Source organism: Cervus canadensis, chromosome 26, assembly GCF_019320065.1.
Source record: "Cervus canadensis isolate Bull #8, Minnesota chromosome 26, ASM1932006v1, whole genome shotgun sequence".
Lineage (NCBI taxonomy): Eukaryota > Metazoa > Chordata > Mammalia > Artiodactyla > Cervidae > Cervus > Cervus canadensis.
This window is the reverse complement of record NC_057411.1, coordinates 23150050-23172016: the sequence shown is the minus strand read 5'-3', so window position 1 is coordinate 23172016 and position 21967 is coordinate 23150050. Positions and strand designations below refer to the sequence as shown.

Here is a 21967-nt window from a genome sequence, read left to right as displayed (position 1 = left end):
TTTAATCTTTGTGAGTAACTTTATATACAATGGATTTGTGAAATTTTGAGTGACTATGGGATGTTTTGGGACTTCTCAGATGTTTGAAATTAAACTGACAACAATCAGATATTTATTATTTATACATACACAAATAATTTTCCTCTTTTGAATGCTTTATCCTGCTTTGCTTCTCTTGGAGATAATTTTTGTAGTCACAGTTAGTGATTCTTGGATCTTTCCTTCAGTGATAATAGGATCTTCACTCAGTTTATTTTCCTGTGTTGATTCAAAAGTTACTTTGTATTGTCTAGTATCTCAAAGGTAAAGATGGTAGATACACAATATATAGAGAGAAGGTATAAAGACTGTGTTGCTGATACCTGTAACATATTTTAGAAGTTATGTTTTTGGAGCTGATTGGGCAGTGCTATTCATAACCAAGACTTGTTCTTCAAGTTCAAGGACAAATGGGAACAATGGATTGTTACACTGAATGCAGAATTCAATCCTTTAGAAGGAAAATCAAGAGAGTTCAGCCACTTCTTGGGTTTAAAGCCAAGAAGCCTATTAAAAAATACCATCATCCTTTTAAATGTTTAAGTGGCAAAATGACAGGATATCAAGCCTCCTTTTATGTTATGGAAGACTTTCAAAGAGAGAATATTAAAGATAGAGGCAAAGGAGAGATAGATTACTTATGATAAGTATTCATGCTGTCCTTGCGTTTCCCAGGTGGCACAAGTAGTAAAGAGTCTGCCTGCTAGTGCTGGAGATTCAAGAGATGTGGGTTTGATCCCTGGGTCAGGAAGGTTCCTGTGAGGAGGACATGGCAACCCACTCCAGTATTCTTGCCTGAAAAATTCCATGGACAGAGAAGCTTGGTGGGCTATAGTCCATGGTGTCACAGAGTCAGACATGACTGAGCGGTTGAGCATTATGCTATCCTTATGGATGAAAGGGAGAATTACAGTTCGTGTGATAGTATGGTATAACTTGATGGTGTGAGTTAACTTGAAATGAACTACTATACCCAAAATGTGTTTTTTTAATGAATTCTTGTTAGCTTGGAGGTGGGACTTTAGATATAAGCCATAGAAGTTTTTCTTAGCAGTATGCCATTGTACATTTTTATTAATGACTTAAATAAGGATTCTGATGGTGTATGTATCAAGTTTGTAGATGCTGTGAAGCTGAGAGAAATAACAGATGTGCTAGGTTTCAAAACCTGGATGCAAAAAGAATCTAGTTGGTTGTAATGTTGGTTTGAGTTTAGTAAGAGAAAACTTAGGGACTAGTGCTCAATCTCATACCCAAATCCCAACTGTTTAAATGTGAAGAAGTCATTACTTTACAGAAACACTGAAAATACTTTTTTAAAAGATTTTAGTTGATTGTACTGGTTAATAGAAGCCAATAGTGTAACATAGTTGGCAAGAAAGAGCTACTATAATCTTAAGTAGCATTTATTGAAAAATGTTATAGTCCTGCTATGTTTTGTACTTGGTCAAATAACACTTGGACAATTGTATACATTTCTGGACATTACAATTTAAAAAGTGACATTGACAATATAGAGTCTGTCCTAAAAGAGACTAATAGTAGGAGAGGACTTAAAATTAGACACAGTTTTCAACATCTTATGAAGATGTTCTCCATTCTTCCTTTATTCAGCTGATGTATCTCAGGCATCTGTGATAGTTCTTGGAAGTGAGCAAGACAGTGCGATGCTCCAGGAGCTTTTATTCCAATGAGGAGACAGCTGCTGAGTAAACTAAATGAGACTTTGAACAACGATAAATACTATGAAGAAAATAAAGGAGAGCAGTATGACAGTGCCTAGTAATTAGGATGATTAGCAATCAGGGAGATTTTCTCTGAGTCAGTGACATTTGACTTGAGACTTGACTGGTAATGAGGGGCCAACCATGCAAGGATATGGGGAGTGTTTACTGCCGAGACCAGAGTACAAAGGTCCTGCCCAGGAGTGACTGGAGGGTGATGGGTGAAAGGGAGAGTTGTGGGCAATCGAGGGAGATAATGAGTTTGAATTTATTCTAAGTGTAATGAGAAGCCAGTAAAGGGTTTTAAGTCAGGTATATCTCATTTACCTTTTAAAAAGATCACTGCTCAGTGGACAATGAGTTATGGGGGTAAGACAATGTAGAGAAAAGTTTGGGGCTGTAAATAGCTAATAAGTTATAAACATGAAATCACTTCTTTCTCCCAATCATCGCTTCCAGTTACCGTAATTAAATTTTCTTTGCCTTACAAGTTTTTAAGAAGATTCAGTAAATTTGATCATTTTCTACTGTTAAATGTGTAGTTTGTTTGCTGTGAAACTAAAACAGCTGTAAAATGCAGTCTATTAAAAAAAGTCTGTGCATGCATGCTCGGTCACTTTGTTATGTCTGACTCTTTGTGGCCCTTTGGATTCTAGCCTGCCAGGCTCTGCTGTCCATAGGATTTTTCAGGCAAGAATTCTAGAGTGGGTTGCCATTTCCTTCTCCAGGGGATCTTCCCGATCAAAGGATTGAACCCACGTCTCCTGCGTTTCCTGCACTGCAGGTGGATGCTTTACAAGCCATTGGATTAAGTCTAAAAACTTATATCTCATACTTTATAGAAATATTTATTTTTTACAAGAGGATATTAGTTGGCTGTACAATTATTAGAAGCCAATAGTGTAACATAGCTGCCGAAAAAGGATTCTATAATTTTAAGTAGAATTTATTGAAAAATATTACAGGCCTGTTGTTCAGTCACTGAGTTGTTGTCCAACTCTTTGCAACCCCATGGACTACAGCTTGCCATGCTTCCCTGTCCTTCACTACCTCCTGGAGTTTACTCAAATTCTTGTCCGTTGAGTCAGTGATGCCATCCAACCATCTCATCCTCTGTCGACCCCTTCTCCTCCTGCCTTCAGTCTTTCCCAGCATCAGGATCTTTTCCATTGAGTCAGCTCTTTGCATCAGGTGGCTAAAGTATTGGAGCTTCAGCTTCAGCATCAGTCCTTCCAATGAAAATTTAGTGTTGATTTCCTTTAGGATTGACTGGCTTGATCTCCTTGCTGTCCAGGGGACTCTCAAGAGTTTTCTCCAGTCCCACAATTAAATTCTTTGATGCTCAGCCTTCTTTATGGTCCAACTCTCATATTCATAAATGTCTGCTGGAAAACCCTTGGCTTTGACTATATGGACTTTTGTTGGCAAAATGATGTCTGTCTCTGCTTTTCAGTATACTGTCTAGGTTTGTCATAGCTTTCTTTCCAAAGAGCAAGCAAGCATCTTTTAATTTCATGGCTGCAGTCACCATTTGTAGTGATTTTGGAGCCCAAGAAAATAAAATTTGTCACTGTTTCCACTTTTTTTCCGCTTCTGTTTGCCATGAAGTGAGAGGGTCAGATGCCATGATCTTAGTATTTTGAATGTTTAGTCTCAAGCCAGCTTTTTCCCTTTCCTCTTTCACCCTCTTCAAGAGACTCTTTAGTTCCTCTTCACTTTTTTCCATTAGAGTGCCATTATCTGCATATTTGAGGTTGTTGGTATTTCTCCCAGCAGTCTTGACTGATTCCAGCTTGTGATTCATCCAGCCTGGTATTTTTCATGATGTACTCTGCGTAGAAGGTAAATAAGCAGGGTGACTATATACAGCCTTGACGTACTCCTTTCCCAATTTGGAACCAGTCTAGTGTTCCATGTCCGGTTCTAACTGTTGCTTTTTAATCTGCATACAAGTTTCTCAGGAGACAGGTAAGGTAATAGTTTGGTCCTCTATCTCTTTAAGAATTTTCCAGTTTGTTGTGATCCACAGTCAAAGGCTTTAGCATCGTCAGTGAAGCAAAAGTAGGTGTTTTTCTGGACCTCCCTTGCTCTCTCCATAATCAAATGAATGTTGGCAGTTTGATCTCTGGTTTATCTGCCTTTTCCAAACCCAGCTTGTACATCTGAAAGTTCTCAGTTCACATACTGCTGAAGCCTAGTTTGAAGGATTTTGAGCATAATCTTGCTAGCGTATGAAATGAGCACAATTGTGTAGTAGTTTGAACATTCTTTGGCATTTCCTTTCTTTGATATTGGAATGAAAACTGACCTTTCTAGTCCTGTGGTCACTGCTGAGTTTTCCAAATTTGCTGTTATTGAGTTCAGCCCTTTAACAGCATCATCTTCTAGGATTATAAATAGCTCAGCTGAAATTCCATCATCTTCACTAGCTTTGTTTGTAGTAATGCTTCTGAAGGCTCACTTGACCTCACACTGTAGGATGTCTGGGTGTAGGTGAGTGACCATGTTTTGTCAGAACCCTTTGCTATGACCTGTCTGCCTTGGTTGGCCCTGTGGTGTGGCATGGCTCATAGCTTCATTGAGTTATGCAAGTTTGTTCGCCACGGCAAGACTGTAATCCATGAAGGGGGTTATAGGCCTGCTTTTTTGTTAATTTAAAGTCTTTGACATCTAATTCAAACAAAACGGAATAGTAGAGACCAGGTTTACCCTCCTGCTTGGAAGAGCTGACAAAATCTATGAAAGTGATTTTTAAGACATTGGCCATTAGGCGACAAAGGACAGTGATCTTGAAGAAACAGAAAACAGATGAGGAGACCTTTGCAATTGCCCCAGCTAGCTTTCTTGAGAGAATTTCTAGACCATGGCTTCACTGGTGAAATCTGCCAAACATTATATGGAAAATATTGCTAATTCTATAAACTCTTCCAGAAAATTGAGAGGAGGAAATACGTCTAAACTTATTCTATTGGGGCAGCATTATCCTGATAAAACCAGGCAAAGACATTATGAGAAAAGAACAGTTCAGACTAATATCCATTATGCACATAAAAGCATAAATTCTAAGCAAAATGTTAGTGAGTTGAGCTCATCAGTTTATAAGAAGGATATTACATCATAATTAAGAGGGTTTTATCCCAGGAATGCAGGGTTAGTTTAAACTTTTAAAATCAGTGCAATTTACCATACTGACAAACTAAAAAAGGAAAATCATATGGTCATCCAACAGAGAAAAAGCATTTGAAAAAAAATACAGTATACATTTCTGATAAAGAAGAAAAGTCTCAGCAAACGGAACAGAAAGGAACATCATCACCTTGGTAAAGGGCATTCAAGGAAAGCCTAACATCATACTTAATGTAGCAACAGCTCATTCACATTTGTTTTAAAACTGCATTCACAGGCAGTTTTAAAAATAGACATTTAAGTTGCTTCCAGTTTTAGGCTATTACAAGTAAATAACACTCTTCCCAAGTGTCTTCTGCCTCCCCCTCCAAGTCAGAAAAACTCTGGATATATATTCTTTTCTTCCTTTTGGCTTCACTGAGAAATAATTGGCATATAATATTGTGTAAGTTTAATATATTTATCACATTTCTTTATCTGTTTGTCTGTGTGTGGGCACTTAGGTCATTTCCATGTCTTGGCTATTATGAATAATGCTTCAACATGGGTGTGTAGATGTCTTTGAGATCATGGTTTAATTTCCTTTGGGTATATACCCAGAAGTAGGCTTACTGGATCAAATGATAGTTTTATTTTTAATTATTTAAAAATCTTCATACTGTTTTCCATAGCCATTGTATCAGTTTACATTCTCACCAGCGGAACACCAGGGTTTCCCTTTTCTTCGCATCCTTACCAGCATTTGTATCTCTTATCTTTTTGATAATAGCCATTTTCAGCAGCTATGGTATGATATCTCATGGTTTTGATTTACATTTCCCAGGTGATTAGCGATATTGAGCACCTTATCATGTACTTGTTGGACATTTATATTCCTTCTTTAGAGAAATGTGTATTTAAGTCTTCTGCCCATTTAAAAATCAGATTTTTTGCCATTTAGTTGTATGAGTTCCTTCTTTATTTTATATATATTAACTTTTTATCAAATATATGGTTTGTAAATATTTCTTCCCATTCCATAAGTTGCATTTTCATTTTGCTAATTGTTTCTTTTGCTGTGCAGAAACTCTTTAGTTTGATGGTCCCTGTTGTTTTTTTCTTTTTTTTTGCTTATGCTTTTGGTGCAATATCCAAAATATTATTGCCAAGAACGATTATAAGGAGTTCTTTTCTGTATGTTTTCTTCTAGGAGTTTTAAGGTTTAGGTCTTACATTTAAGTCCTTAATCCATTTCAAATTAATTTTTATGAGTGGTTTAATAATAATAGGAGTCCACTCTCATTATTTTGCATATGAATGTCCAGTTTTCCCAACACCATTTATTGAAGAGACTAGTGTTTCTCCATTGAGACTTACTGTCTCTTTTGTCAAATATTAGTTGACCATACATGTATGGATTTATTTTTGGGTTCTCCCTTCTGTTCCAGTTGTCTGTGTGTTTCTTTTCATGCCAGTGCCCTACTGTTTTGATTACTCCTGTAGATTTGTTGGATATTTTTATGCATACCTTATAAGGGTCATGTAACAGAAGCCCATATCAGTTTCTGTGTTCCTACATGCCTGCAACCCCAAAGGGATATGTCAGGCTCTCCCAGGAGTGTTTTCCTTAAATTTCATTGCAGTCAATAGCCCCAAGTTTGATTTGCATTTTATTCAACCCAGCAAGTAGTGACCAACATAATGCTGGTGATAATGGTTATGATGATGATAATAATCACTGGTACCTATATAGCACTAAAAAGCAGAGACATTACTTTGCTGACAAAGGTCCATCTAGTCAAAGCTATGGTTTTTCCTGTAGTCATGTACGAATGTGAGAGTTGGACCATAAAGAAAGCTGAGCACCAAAGAATTGATGCTTTTGAACTGTGGTGTTGGAGAAGACTCTTGAGAGTCCCTTGGACTGCAAGGAGATCCAACCAGTCTTTCCTAAAGGAAATCAGTCCTGAATATTCTTTGGAAGGACTGATGCTGAAGCTGAAACTCCAATACTTTGGCCACCTGATGTGGAGAGCTGACTCATTTGAAAAGACCCTAATGCTGGGTCTTTTGAATCTGGTCTTTGAATCCCAGATTGAAGATGGGAGGAGAAGGGGACGACAAAGGATTAGTTGGTTGGATGGCATCACCAACTCAATGGACAGGAGTTCGAGCAAGCTCTGGGAGTTAGTGATAGACAGGGAAGCCTGGTGTGCTGCAGTCCATGAGGTCACAAAGAGTTGGACATGACTGAGTGACTGAACTGAACTGAACTGATATAGCACTTACCATATGCCAAGATCTGACTTCTTTATATGTGACGGTATATGTTAAGTCTCACAACAATTCTGTGAAATATGTGTTATGTCATTTTATAGAGAGGGGAATCGAAACATAGAGGTCAAGCAATTTGACCAAGGTTTGCTTCATGTCACACAACTAGTAAATGGTGGATTGCGTGGTAAACCCAAGCTGTTAGAAACTTTTCTCTGAATTATTATATATATTGTTTCTCAATATCCCCTTCTTGCAGGGTCCCTGATTTCATTATTTTCTTGATCCTCTCCCTCACTTTACTTTGAGGAGAAAAGAAAACTTTATCCCGCCCTCTCTCAAAAGTAAAAGGAGGAAAGTCTCTTACCACAAACTGTGCTATTTCCATAAGCTTCTTCGATAGCATTCCTCTTTTCCCTCCAAAGTTCTCTAAGGACTGGAGGAGGTAGCTAGGAGTACTTGCGGCATTGATAGCAGTAAGTTGAGTTCTGTTGCTTCTGCTTAAGTCTTGAAGGAAGGCTCTAACTCTCTTTAGAATTTAAGGTACTTTAGCCTTTTAGCTGTGAGCCCTCATTGCCAATTCTGGGACAAAAAAATCACTTTTTATTACGAGGCTATTTTAATAGTTTTAGGAAAGAGGATGGAGGCTTGAACTAGAGTGGCAGTGAAAACGGAGAGAATTAGATAAATTTGGGATGTATTTTGGAAATAAAATCAAGTAAGACATGGTGATAAATTGAATGTGAGGGAGAAGAACAGAAATGGATTAAAGAAGAAGATTTTGCCTTGAGCAACCTAGATGGAGGTGGTAGATTGGAGGTGCCATTTACAGAGATGAGGAGGAGCAGAGACAGAGAGAGATTGGAGCAGAGATGTGAGGGTGGCTTGGTCATCAAGAGTACTGTTTTTGCCTGGTTAAGTTTTAGACACCTTTTAGACTGCCCAGTGAAGAAAGTTGGATACAGGAGTTTGCAGGTCAGTGGGCAAGATAAGGTCTACAGTCACACATCTGAAGGTCACAGCATGTCTTATATTCAAAGCCATGGGATAAGATAAAATCAGTTAAGGAGAGGATAAGAGAAAAGAGAAGGCTGAGGATCAACCTTAAGATTCAAATGGTAACGGTAACCCTATATGCAAAACAGAAAAAGAGACACAGATGTACAGAACAGACTTTTGGACTCTGTGGGAGAAGGTGAGGGTGGGATGTTTCGAGAGAACAGCATCGAAACATGTATATTATCAAGGGTGAAACAGATCACCAGCCCCAGGTTGGATGCATGAGACAAGTGCTCGGGCCTGGTGCACTGGGAAGACCCAGAGGGATCGGGTGGAGAGGGAGGTGGGAGGGGGGATGGGGATGGGGAATACATGTAAATCCATGGCTGATTCATGTCAATGTATGACAAAACCCACTACAATATTGTAAAGTAATTAGCCTCCAACTAATAAAAATAAATGGAAAAAAAAAAGATTCAAAGGAAAATTCAGCAAGATCCTGAACAGGAGTTGTCAGTGAGATAGTAAGACAACAAGAAGAGGGTATTTTCTATGTCTCAATAGAATCAAGTGTTTTTTCATGATTTGAGTATCCTAAATATAATAAGCTATGTACAGAGGAAGTGAAAGCATTGACCTTTTTCAGACAGTTTTCTAAACTCAGCCTGTCTGCTGATAGGAAATTGAAACAAAACTTGAGCGGGAGTAGAGAAGGTGGTAATTAAGAAGAATAATTAATTAGAATTAATTAGAAGAAGGTATTTAGTCAATTACCATAAGATCTCTTTCATTCAAATGAATCTATCACTGAAAATCTTCCTGTAAGAATTTTATATATGTGTGGAAAAATAAATCATTTTTGGTGAAAAATTTAGAACATTGAGCCAAGCTCCCAATTATTTAACTTACTTAAATGAAACTATTTACATTTCACATTTTTTCGGTGGGAAGAACAAAACCAGAGATGATAGTTTAAAAATTAAACCAGACCTACTGAAGAGGTTTATGCTTTTGAACTGTGGTGTTGGAGAAGACTCTTGAGAGTCCCTTGGAGTGCAAGGAGCTCCAACCAGTCCATCCTAAAGGAGATCAGTCCTGGGTGTTCATTGGAAGGACTGATGTTGAAGCTGAAACTCCAGTACTTTGGCCACCTGATGCGAAGAGCTGACTCATTGGAAAAGACCCTGATGCTGGGAAAGATTGAGGGCAGGAGGAGAAGGGGACGACAGAGGATAAGATGGTTGGATGGCATCACCGACTCAATGGTCATGGGTTTGGGTGGACTCTGGGAGTTGGTGGTGGATAGGCAGGCCTGGCATGCTGCGGTTCATGGGGTCGCAAAGAGTCGGACATGACTGAGCAGCTGAACTGAACAGGTTATAAGACAATTCACCTGTAAAACATAGATACAGATAAATAGAAGCCTAAGCTAAGTGATTTTCAATGTAAGCCCATTTGTTAAAAAGAAATTACCTTTATTAACTTCTCGCTCTTCTGTAGTTACTGCTGCTGGTTACTCTCCTCCTCCACAGGCTTCTTAGTCTACCAATTTTCAAATTTTAGTGTACATCAGAATCAACTGGAAGCGTTTTTAAAAATACACATTTTGAGGATATATCTCCCAAAATTCTGATTGGGTGTAGCGAGAAAGTGTGTATTTTGACTAATACTTCAAGTAATCCTGTACCACTCTTGACAGAACACTTGTCCCAACCCTAGATTATATGTGTAAGTAACTCTTGTCTGGTGGCAAAAGTGCTACGTGGCACTGTCCACACTTTATTAAAATAATTTCTTATAGATACATGGTTTATATAATAGAATTACAAAGCTATAAGGTTGAAAGAATGAAAATATCAAATACAGAGTGTTTCTTTAGCTTAGTAATTTTATGTCAATATTTGCTCTTATAAAAAATAAGTTTCCAGGGGGGAGTTTTAATTTGTCTCCAGGAATCTATCCAACTTGCTTTGAGAAGGCAGTCTACCCCATAGTTTATTTTTCAAGGAAATAATGGCTTAAAAATGTATCCAGCTAACTTCTATTTACTGTGTTTTTTTTTTTTTGAGTGTTATAATAAATCAGTTATCTATATGTCAAAACAATTAGATGTCAAAACACTTAAGACTTTTAAGTGGTTGACAGTTATTTTGACATCCTGACCACACACTAAAATAATGAGCTTTCAGATGTTTCTTTTTCTAACAGATATAATTATTCATGTGAATCCGGTATATTTTTCTTAACCCCGAATAGCTTCTAAGTCCTATGAAGGTAGAAACTAAGGTGAGAGTAAGATTTGACAGTGCAATAATATTGTGTATTCTAGTGCTTGGCTCTTGTATTCTTTCTAGTCATTCAGTACATGTTAATTAAAGGAGTACAGTTGTGTGCTAGCTTTTAATAACATTCATTCTGCAATTTTTTTGCTTCCAGCTGTTAAACCCACTTGCCTACTTACCTTGAAGTATTTCTTTAGTAACTCTCAAAATTCTAGGTGATCCTCCCCCAACCAATAAGGAGGAAGCAGCAGACAAAGATGAGTTGTAGACACTGCTCTGCTAGTGCTGTAATATTGTAAATACTGGACTCAGGAACTTTTGTTAGGAGAAAATTGAGAGAACTTAAGTCTCGAATGTAATTGGAATCTTCACCTTGGAGTGGAGTTGAAAATGCTGTAGCCCAAGTGGTGGTTTACTGCTTTTCATTAGCAGTTGCTCACATGTCTTGGGGTGGGGGGCAAGGAGGAATTGGCTATCATCAAAAGTGGGTTAAAAAAAGAAAAAGCTGGGTTAGGGCGTGTGTTCACCTTGAAAATGTTCTATTTAACAATTGGGTCATGTGTATCTGGTGTAGGAACTTTTTTCTACCATAAGTGACACCAATAAATGTTTGTTATTTACTCTGGTCTAAAAAAAAAAATTCTAGGTGATCCTTAAAAAATCAGAGAGCTGAAAACCAAAAGTAGCGTAGATTTGATATTGTATATAAACATAACCAGCATGTTCTTGGAACCAACCCTGCTCAAGAGACATTATTCGAGCCTGTTGGGGTAGGAGGTAGGGAGATGCTCTATATGAAAGATCACAGTTTTGGTTTGTTTGTTTTTTTGACATTAATTAATGAAAAAAATTATAAGAAATACTGCAGTGATTCAGTTTTCTGTTGAGGCATCTCAAACGAGCATTGTTTCATGGGTTTACAATTCTGAAAGGTATGATTGGGTAAGCAAATACAGGGTCTGCTTTAATACTGTCAAATTGAAACATGGCAGCTAATATCCAGCAGCCAACAGTTTCTAACTGCAAGTTTGAATTTATAAAATAACTGAATGTAATGAGATAATATATGTATTATAGACATAATCTGTAACTTATATGTTAAACCCTGGTAGCTTGGGTAAGTAAGGACTAAAAGAAAAAGTTGACATAGAATACAGTTGGAACCTTAAAGGGCTTTACTTCTTTCCTTTTCCTTCTCTCTGCTTCATTAATTTTTCCAGGTACAACAAACACCATTTTATGTTTCATTTGAGTATGTTATTATCTAGGTAATAACATTAAGAATCCATGTTTGAACATTTTTAATGGGCTTATGCCTTGAAATGATTAATCTTTAGATTTAATTATATAGAATAAATGTAAAATAAAAAGTAATTGCACCAGAACATAGTTTTGGGGAATATTTTGGAAAGAAACTACGTAAATCTGAGCCATAATATCTTTCCAGTGCAGCATTTAAATTGCAGAGTTCAACCGCAGTTGTGATCTTAGTTTGTTAGCTGCCTGGAGTGTTATTTTAAGAAAGCAGAAGCCCCATCATTTGCACACTCCTTATAGATCACACACCTTAACCCTGACTTCTTAGCTCCAGTTTTTCAAAAGAAGTGAAGTCAAGATGAAGAATTGTTTGCTTTTTTGGGGAGTCCTGGCCATTTTTGTTAAGGCTGTTCTTGCGACAGGTATGTGATATTTTGAGCATGAACCCAGATAAAAAGAAAAATAGAATACAGATCTGTTCTTCAGATTAAACATTTATGTTTGTGTTTTGGTTGGACAGCTAGCTGGCTGTTTTTCTAACATGTCTTAATCTTTGTACGGGCAGTGGTCTTTAACATGGAGGAGACTCATTGTAATTCTTTTTATTCTTTTTCTCTCATATGTCTGCCTATTAAAACCTAGAAAATAAGAAAATAGGTAATTTTTAGATAAGTATAGATAGTTATACTATTCAAATACCCATATTGAATCTTGAAAATCAGAATTCTCTCCTTGAGTGTCTCAAATTTATATTCTGGAGAAATGAAGTAATAATTGTTGTAAATACAGTATAGAGTGCATTGAGATTTTATTTCCGCAGAGAGGCTGGTATTAGTTCTAATAACTTTCCTGGATCCGAGCCTACAAATTTATTATGACCCTTTAACAATGTTTAATGTTGTACAGATTTCCTGGAACTTGATGGCTGAGCTTCAGTTATCTTGTTTATTAACTTTTCAAACTATTGTAGAAAATGGATTATTTTCTGATATAAAAGTATAGTTTTAATAATCTTCATCTAGAAGGGTATGTGAATTAGAAATGATATAATTTGATATATATTGTTTTAAGACTTACTGAGTTTATTCCTTTTTTTTGAGCTTATTATTTCAGGACAGTATGATGTAATTAAGAATAGTAATTTTACATATACTTTTCACTAATTTAGCATTAAGAATAATGAATTTCTAATAATATTTAAAACATAAAGATAGCAGTAGTAAACCATATATAATAAATGTACCTATATATAAAAGTATATGTGTTTATGAACACATTTATATACCTATAAGCATATACATGGAACATATATAGCCATTTATATATAGAAGAGCTGTAACTTATTGAGTACATACTATATTCTAGACATTATGCTAACTGCTTTACATATTCTGTTCCATTTAATTCTCACAGTAACCGTTTGAGGGTAAGTACTCTCATTATTTCTGACATATCCTTGAGCCCATTGAAGTTTAAAGAGGTGAAGTAACTTGCCTAAGGTCACACGACAGGCATGTGGTAGGTGGAGCTCAGGCCATCTGACACCATAGCCCACAGTCCTATCTAATCTCCTGTTCTCCCTGTATGAGAGAATCACCTTTTTGGTAAACTCATTACATTCATAACTAGTACATGTTAAATCTGTTTTCTTACTTGAACTGAATTAAGTTGTTTAACAAACATTTATTGAGCCACCTACTCTGTCTCAGGTGCTCTTGGAATAAAGTAAGGTATAGTCTATAATAACAGGTGTGTTAGGAAAAATATTTCCTGTTGATGAAACGGAAGTTAGACTCTTATAAGTCTTGGTGAATTGAATGTATTTTCACATTTTCCTGGTAGGTATATTAGGCTACCTAGTATTCTTATATAATAACAGTAAAGATATTTCCCCCCTAGGTTTCTGGCAAGAAAATATAATATGTGCCATAAACAAAGCATATATATTTTCTATTTAATACTTAATAGTCATGTCACATACTCAACTCCACCTATATTTTTGGTCAGGTATTGCCTGCTTATTTGTATTTTAATGAGAAAAACATTTAAAAGTCACTAATACAGGAGTAGGGAAGAGGATACCTTTTAAATCATCTTTTTTAAAAAAATTAAGAATTATATCATTATTTTAAATTGACTTCATAATGGTTTTTCTCCAATACCGTAAGACTTTTATCAGAAGATTTATCAAGAACTTATGAATAATGACATAATAATGCATTATAAAGTACTTAAAACAATTATAAGTACCATAACAATGATCTTAAATTGTTTTTGTAATGACTGTATCATTAAGACTGAAATACTGTAGTTAGGTCCTTTCTGCTCTGAGATCATCTGTGGAATAATTTGATGTCCAGTTACAATTTATTTCCTTATCATTTAACCTTTATAACTTGAATTCATGTGCTAAGTCTTTTTTTTTTAATTGAGATTTGATGGAAGGAAATTTTAAAGCTCACTTAGCTAAAATTATAGGAATGAAAAAGATATTTAACATCATTATTATTGTTTAATTATCACTATTAAATAAAGTTATTTATTGTTACTTCCTGAAATATATGTTAGTTGATCTAAGTCCAGATAATAAGAAATTTTGTTAATTCTTTGCAGCACTTACCAGACATTTTATCTAATATTCATATTGGACAGTAAATGTTGACATTTACAGTTACGGTTTTAATAGTTATTTGTATATTCACTCATTTGATATTTTTTTCTGTACACATGCATGTTATATGAAATAGAACTTGTACCTAACAACATATTCTAAACTGTTTTAGCAAGTTTATAGCACTTTACATCTAGAGATACTGTATCTTTAAAAATAAGTCTTATAAGAAATATTAATAAATATAGAACTTAATGGATTAAATCATTATGCCATGATAACCTGATTGTTATTATGAAAAGGAAGAATATAATTAAGTTTAGGGAAATTTTAATGGAGAATTTTAGTCTTACAAAATAAGGTTATCTTGGGGAAAATGTGCATGTTTTAGCATAAGGGAAAAAAAGTATGAATGGGTGTTCAGGAAGGGTGTTTTTATTATAAAAAATTGGTTTATTTGTTCACTTTTGAATACATTTCTCTAGTCTGAGAGAAATTCAGTCTAGATGTTTGTTTCCTCTCTCATTTTGGCATTTGGCACTAATTTTTTTTTTTTTTTTACAAAGCTCTATCATTCAGAGGGTTGTGCCTCCATTAAAAGCAGTTGATTAAAACCAGAATTCTTTCAGTTCAGGTTCCCATAGACTGGTGCAAGGAAAAGTGAGAAAATTCCTTTTGGAATTCATTTGTATTTCCTTCACTATGCTGTGAGATTTCACTTAGCTACTTTAGGTTAGGAAAGAGAACAAATGGAGAAAGCTGAAACTGATCAATCAAAAAACTTTAAGTTTTCTGCTGGGGAGGGTGATAAATTAACTTGATACAAAGTATGAAATTAGACTTTTGGTTACCTTTCTTCTTAAAATATTTATCTTTCAAGCCCAAGATGAAAATGAAAGGATTGTTCTTGTTGACAACAAATGTAAGTGTGCCCGGATTACTTCCAGGATCATCCCTTCTGCTGAAGATCCTAGTCAAGACATTGTGGAGAGAAACATCAGAATTATGTATGTGATATTTCATGCTTCATTATTTCATTTTGTGAGCAGATACTTTCTGATATTAGTGGTTGTTTGCACATGATTCCTATATCTTTGCTCCTCTTTTCGGTGGTTAACACCTTGGTGGTAGTTGTTTAGTTGCTAAGTCATTTCTGACTCTTGTGACCCCATGGACTGTAGCCTGTCAGGCTCCTCTGTTCATGGGATTCTCCATGCAAGAATACTGGAGTGGGTTGCCATTTCCTCCTCCAAGAGATCTTCCTGACCCAGAGATAGAACCCACGTCTCTTGTGTCTCCTGCCTTGACAGGCGGGTTCTTTACCACTAGTGCCACCTGGGAAGCCTAAGTATAACAGCTTACATGAGGTTGAATCGGGGTAATGGGCTTAAGCCAATTATGTACTTGGGAGCAGAGACAGAGGTTTGCAGGCAACCTAAAACCAGTCAGCTACATCCAATAATAACTGGAGGTTCGGATCTAGACATCAACATGCCCTGTTTATATGGAGTTATTTCAGTTTGAATCAGAACTTACAGTTGCCCTTGATCAGTTCAAAGTGAAACGTGAGATAATTTTGAAGGGCTTGTTTTGCACCACATATGGACCACAAAGTTCTTCACCTTGTATTCAACTTCATCTGTCTGCATAAAAGTAAGGTAGACTAATTAAATTTACTACATTGATTTCATCTCCACTTGTGCATTGGACTTCAGATACTCATTTCATTTCACGCATAGTCTTAAGTTTTAAGCCATGAGTCTTATTCAACAGCAAAAACACTAATAATATTTAAAAACTGAGATTTCTATTGGATCCAGTCATTAATGTCTCTCTTGTGAAGTACTTCTACTACTTTCAGTAGTTTCCCTCCTGAATCAAATACCTCTTATTGAAACAGAATATAGCATTCAATCCCATGTAATCAATAGGAGAAGTATAACATGCTTAAGAGTTTGTTTTGAGTTCTGGCTGTCACTAAATATTAGTAGCCATGTGCTATGGCATGCTAGTTACTTAACCCTTCTAAACTTGAACTTTCTCATCTCTAAATATTAATAGGAAAATAATATGTATTCATAGGGTTATTGTAAAGATAAATTGAGATCTATTCCTTTTAAAGACTATGTAGTTCCTGGCACACTTTCAAAAAATATTTACCGTTATTTATTCACCCAACCTATGTGCCAGTTATCATTATGCCACTACCCTTCTTAAAATCCTTTTGCTGGTACCCCAGTGTTGTTACTAGGATAAATTATGAATGTTTCAGCCTAACCTACAGTGCTCAGCATAACTCTCAAGCTCTTCCATGGCCACTTCTTTTTCACCTTATGTTTGAAAAATCAGTATGTTGCAGTACCTCTTTCATCCTCTTCTGCTTTTGCATAATCCATTCCTCTGCTTGAAGGACTCTTTCTTGCACCCCTCTTAGCCTGGTTAACTCCTCAGCCTGCATGTCTTAGCTTAGACATCACTTCTTTGAGCAAGTTTTCTTTGACCACTCAAGTCCATACCATTTAGTTCCCTGTTAAGTAAGTAAGTAAGTAAGTTAAGTAAGTAAGTAAGTAAGTGTTAGTCACTCAGTCGTGCCCGACTCTTTGTGACCCCATGGACTGCAGCCCACCAGGCTCCTGTGTCCATGAGATTTTCCAGTCAAGGATACTGGAGTGGGTTGCCATTTCCTTCTCCAGGGGATCTTCCCAACCTAGGGATTGAACCTGGATCTCCTGCACTGCAGGCAGATTCTTTACCAACTGAGCTACAAGGGAAGCCCCAGTTCCCTGTTAAGGATAGAATAATTGGAGAAGCGTGTATCTTAAGAGAATGGCATCAATGACACTGGCACCTAAACAGTGTTGAAGAGGAGTCTCTTCAATATAAGTCTCTCTTATATTTAAATCTCCAAGGGCAGATTTAAAATGATACTCTGGGATTCTCTGATTTATCTTTTTTTTTTTTTTTTTTAATGACATGATCCTTTCTACGATATTATGTTTACTGAAATCAGGCAGTTAAGTAACTTCATGCCATTTCCCTGACGTATATTGATGCTTCTTTAATCTTATTTCTGAAAGTTCTGTTACCGTTGCTGTGTCATTATGGCATTATTCCCAACTCCATCACTTGATGATGATATGACTTTGGGCAAGTTACTTAACTAATTTGAGCCTGTTCCCTAAACTAAAAAAAGGGATGTATATATACATATCGTAAGGTTGTGAGGATTAAATATGATAATATATAAAAGCACTTAGAACAGTGGTCCCCTGTGAAATACTCATGTGTGTCTGTTCTCTTACTTTTTCTCATTATTTAAAGCATTTTCTGGTATTACTAGAGATTTTGTAATGTAATAAATAATAGATATGTTCATTCATTCATTTATTTATTTGACAAACATTTATCGAGTGCTTCTGAAAGCCACTGAGGATTGGAGCTAGGGTTACAATAATTTATATAAAACACAGTCTGTGCCATCAAAGAATTTACAGTCTAGTAGGGAACTGTAAATAATTGAAAGGCAATTACAATGCAGTATTGTAAATGCTGTGACAGGAATAGGTATAGGATGTTATAGGAGCACAAGGGAGGGGCCCCGAGTCCAGTCCCTGGGGAAAGTGGGAGAGAGTCGGGGAGGCTGGAGAGGGTATTTGGAGTAAGTGGTAGAAATGTGTGTGGGTGATGACAGAGTTGATAGGGGTTGCAGATAATTCCAAGAAAAGGAAACAGTTTCTGTGACAATTGTATGAGATCATCATGTTAACATGTTCATCACAGTACCAGGCACACTGTAAGTTTTTAGTAAAGTGAAAGTGAAGTCACTCAGTCATGTCAAACTCTTTTTGACTCCATGGACTGTAGCCTACCACACTCCTCTGTCCATGGGATTTTCCAGGCAAGAGTACTGGAGTGGGTTGCCATTTCCTTCTCCAGAGGATCTTCCCAACCCAGGGATCGAACCTGGGTTTCCCCCGTTGTAGGTAGATGCTTTACCATCCAAGCCACAAATGTTAGGGCTATTCCTGTTTTTGTTATCTTTAGCAGTTAGAGATGAGAATATCCTGGTAAGTTTTGTGTGATAGCAAACAGTTGTTTACATCTGACACATGGTGTAAAGAGGGTGGTGTGGTGAGAGATGAGGCTGGAGAGTCAGAGGTGCCTCATGCAGTGCCTTCTGTGCCATTTTATTGATACCTTGTTTTCTGTGGGGAGACACTGTAGGCTTTAAGCAGAGAAGGAAATTAGGCTTGTAGTTTAAAAAGACTGTTTTGGCAATAATGTGGCCAACGCATGGGAGGGGTCAAGACTGAAGGAAGGTATTGCTACAAATTAGGAGAGAAGGGTGGTGTCCTGAATCAAGTTCAAAGATGCAAAGTATTATAGTCAACTGAACTGTGAGATGGATTTAGACCTAGGTGGTGACAGAGAGGGAAGACTGAGGGACAGAATCCAACTTTTTAGCTTGGATATATATGTGGATAACATTGCTAAATATTGAGTTAGGAAAACCTGAGGTTTTTGGGGATCTTTTGGTAGCGAGCAGTGCATATCAAGAGGAATGATGACATAGATGAAAAAATGTAAAGTTAATGAAATTGCCTGAACTAGTTGATATGTTATCTAATTTTTCATGGAAAACCTCCAACTCAAAAGGTCTGAATTCCAGTTCCAACTTTATTTCTTAGTACTTGTGTGAACTTGGGTAGGTCACCAACCTCTCTGATTTGTAATTACTACATTTCTAAAATGTGATCCTTAGTATATGTCTGTCCATTCATTCACAAATATTGGACATATTCTATATGTCACACCTATAGCAAGGCACTGGGATGTGTAAATGTTTTTGGCTCAAGGAATTTAAAGAATCTAGAAACAGCTACTGTGTAGGTAAGCAACTATAATATGGCAGTATAGTAAAGGTATATCAACTATTAATGAGACTACAGATGAGAAGTTTATTGAGGGGTGGAAATGGGATCCAGGTAAAAATTGCAAAGAAAGTAAAACTTGAGCTTATTTTTAAAGGAAAAGCAGGGACTTACTAAGTAATAAAAGATTATTGATAGGAGTTGTTGTGAGGTTTATTTTGAATGAAATTGTTTAAAATGTAGCAATTACTGTGAAGTGTGAGTAATAGTGTTACTGAAGAGTGTTTATAGAGACCTAAATGTCCTAAGTGTCTGAATGAAATAGTAAGTACTGTCCTAGCAATATACCTATTACCAAAAACAGCAGTATCTGCTAATTTCATTATTCTTCATTTTCTTTTCTTTTTTTTTTTTTAGTGTTCCTCTGAACAGCAGGGAGAATATCTCTGATCCTACCTCTCCAATGAGAACCAAGTTTGTGTACCATTTGTCTGACCTGTAAGAGATTTTCCTTCACATTAATAAAGATACCTAAGTCAATAACTTTTCATTAAACTTGTTAGTAAGAATGTTTTTGAAAACATATTGGGGTATAAACATTTACCAATATCATTTGAACTTTTGAATACATTAATTCATATGTTAATTATTGCTGTGCTGTCCTGTCCTTAGTCACTCAGATGTGCCCAACTCTTTGCAACCCCATGGACTGTAGCCTGCCAGGCCCCTCTGTCCCTGGGGATTCTCCAGGCAAGAATACTGGAGTGGGTTGCCATGCCATCCTTCAGGGGATCTTCCCCACCCAGGGACTGAATCCAGGTCTCCCGCACTGCAGTCGGATTCTTTACTGTCTGAGCCGCCAGGGAAGCCCACGTTAATTATTAGACATCAGAAATTCATAAAATTTTATAAATAAAGGTTAGCTCTAAATATATTCTAAAGAAATAATTATTGCCACTAGTACAAGAAGGACCAATTTGTCTTTTTAGTTCAGTAATTCAGAACTTGCAGGTATTTCTTTGGAAACCATAGAATCCAACATTAAAAAAACCCTCCCTTCTTCATTACTGTAAATAATTAATTTAATCCTACTATACAGTTAGGAATAAATTTAACAGAGTGGAAGTTACTGAATAGTGTACATAATCATATATATTAATTCTATTGCTTACTTTCAGTTAAAGGTTGAAAAATCACATAAATAATTCTGTATTATAGAGAAGTTGAAGTCTGAAAGGAGTCATCCTTTGTCAGAACTAACTGATTTTTGATAGAAATGTATAGTCACTCAGATTCTGAGACAACATTTGATGGGGAGTGTCTGATGTGTGTATTTGTTTTTCAGGTGCAAAAAATGTGACGCTACAGAAGTGGAGCTGGAAGATCAAATAGTTACTGCCAGCCAGAGCAATATCTGTGATAGAGACATTGAGACCTGTTACACCTATGACAGAAACAAGTGCTACACAAACAGGGTCAAACTTGATTATCGTGGTCAGACCAAAATAGTGGAAACAGCTCTGACCCCGGATTCCTGCTATCCTGACTAATTCAACTCATGCTGACTGCACAACTGCTTATTTTGAAGGGCTCTCCATTTTGATCCCAGGTAGTTAATATATTTACTCCTGATAAATTTGAAACCATGATTTTTTTGGGGGGGATAATATAAAATAAACTACCCCACCCCTACCACTGGCAAATAATGGAAATAGTAACACTGTTACATTTTTAAGGTAAATTTCTAGCATTTAAAAAATAGATGAGGGGAGAAAGTAAAATTCAAAAAGTAAAAAATCAGGAGGCATAATTAAATTTTGCTTTTTTTTTTTGGTTTTGCCGTAGAGAGCCTGAGCTTTTGCGCTTTCCATACTAGTCTCTTAAAAAAAAATCACTGTGCAGAGAATATTTATATGTAAATATAGGTCAATTATTTGTCTTCACTAGAAAAATAATAATTAGAAAACATGTTTTGGAAATATTCATAAAATAATTTAAAATGAGATCTCTAATATTTATGAAATAAATTAGCTGAAAGTGACATAATTAAATGTGTAATTGAAAAATGCATTTTGACATAACAGATTTGGGAGCAAATGATACGGATTTTTTTTAATAAAAATTTCTTTGATAAGTAGAACAGTATAAGAAATTCCCATTGAAATCACCTCTGTTGTAACTAAATCTAACAAATTATGTACTCCAAAATATGTATTCTCTAGCACAGTTTGAACAATTAAATAGATTCATAAGCATATACCTGCGTGAAATAATTTATTGGGAAAAAGTTTGCTTGTGTTAACTTTGCTGTATGTAAGCTAAAATATCATTTATTACTGAGAAACAGGTTGTAAGTATGATATAATTATGCATTAATCACTAAGTTCAAACATGATATTTGAGATAGCTTTGTCATTTTATACCTAAAATTAAATAAAAAGACAAAGTCCCTTCTGACAAATATGTTTATCATGGCACATAACCTTTATGGCAGAAAGTCAAGACCAATTTGGCATAAATATATAAGGGTACTGTGGAAAGTAAATGCTGACTCTGAATTTAAAATAATGAGAGGCTGATTAGTAAAACCAGTTGCTTGAAGAGACATTGTTATGTTTTCTTTTTTCCCCCAAGGGTAATAGTCATTTTTAATAACTTCCACTGTGCTCATACTGATTAGTGTTTTCTTTTAGGGATAAGGCTCTGACACTGGTGCTTCAGTAGGAATCATAGTTTTGACATGCTAAAGACAGATCATTCTTGTCCAGTCTTCAATTTGGTATGTTGTTTTAGACAAGACCTTGA

General features: G+C 36.1%; 1 protein-coding gene across 1 annotated transcript; it reads left to right on the top strand.

Annotated features, from left to right (window-relative positions):
- The first annotated feature begins 11911 nt into the window (after positions 1-11911).
- JCHAIN (joining chain of multimeric IgA and IgM) lies at positions 11912-21419 on the top strand. Its single transcript, XM_043448186.1, has 4 exons — positions 11912-12102; positions 15172-15298; positions 19580-19660; positions 20508-21419. Exons 1-4 carry the CDS (start codon positions 12039-12041, stop codon positions 20710-20712), a joined length of 477 nt encoding a protein of 158 aa, XP_043304121.1. The 5' UTR covers positions 11912-12038; the 3' UTR covers positions 20713-21419.
- Positions 21420-21967: the final 548 nt, after the last annotated feature.

Excerpts from the sequence above, each read along its gene's own strand:
- JCHAIN (XM_043448186.1), top strand. The coding sequence starts at position 12,039 with ATGAAGAATTGTTTGCTTTTTTGGGGAGTCCTGGCCATTTTTGTTAAG. Across the intron at positions 12,103-15,171 it reads TAAGGCTGTTCTTGCGACAG|CCCAAGATGAAAATGAAAGG; the intron begins GTATGTGATATT and ends TTATCTTTCAAG. Across the intron at positions 15,299-19,579 it reads GAGAGAAACATCAGAATTAT|TGTTCCTCTGAACAGCAGGG; the intron begins GTATGTGATATT and ends TTTTTTTTTTAG.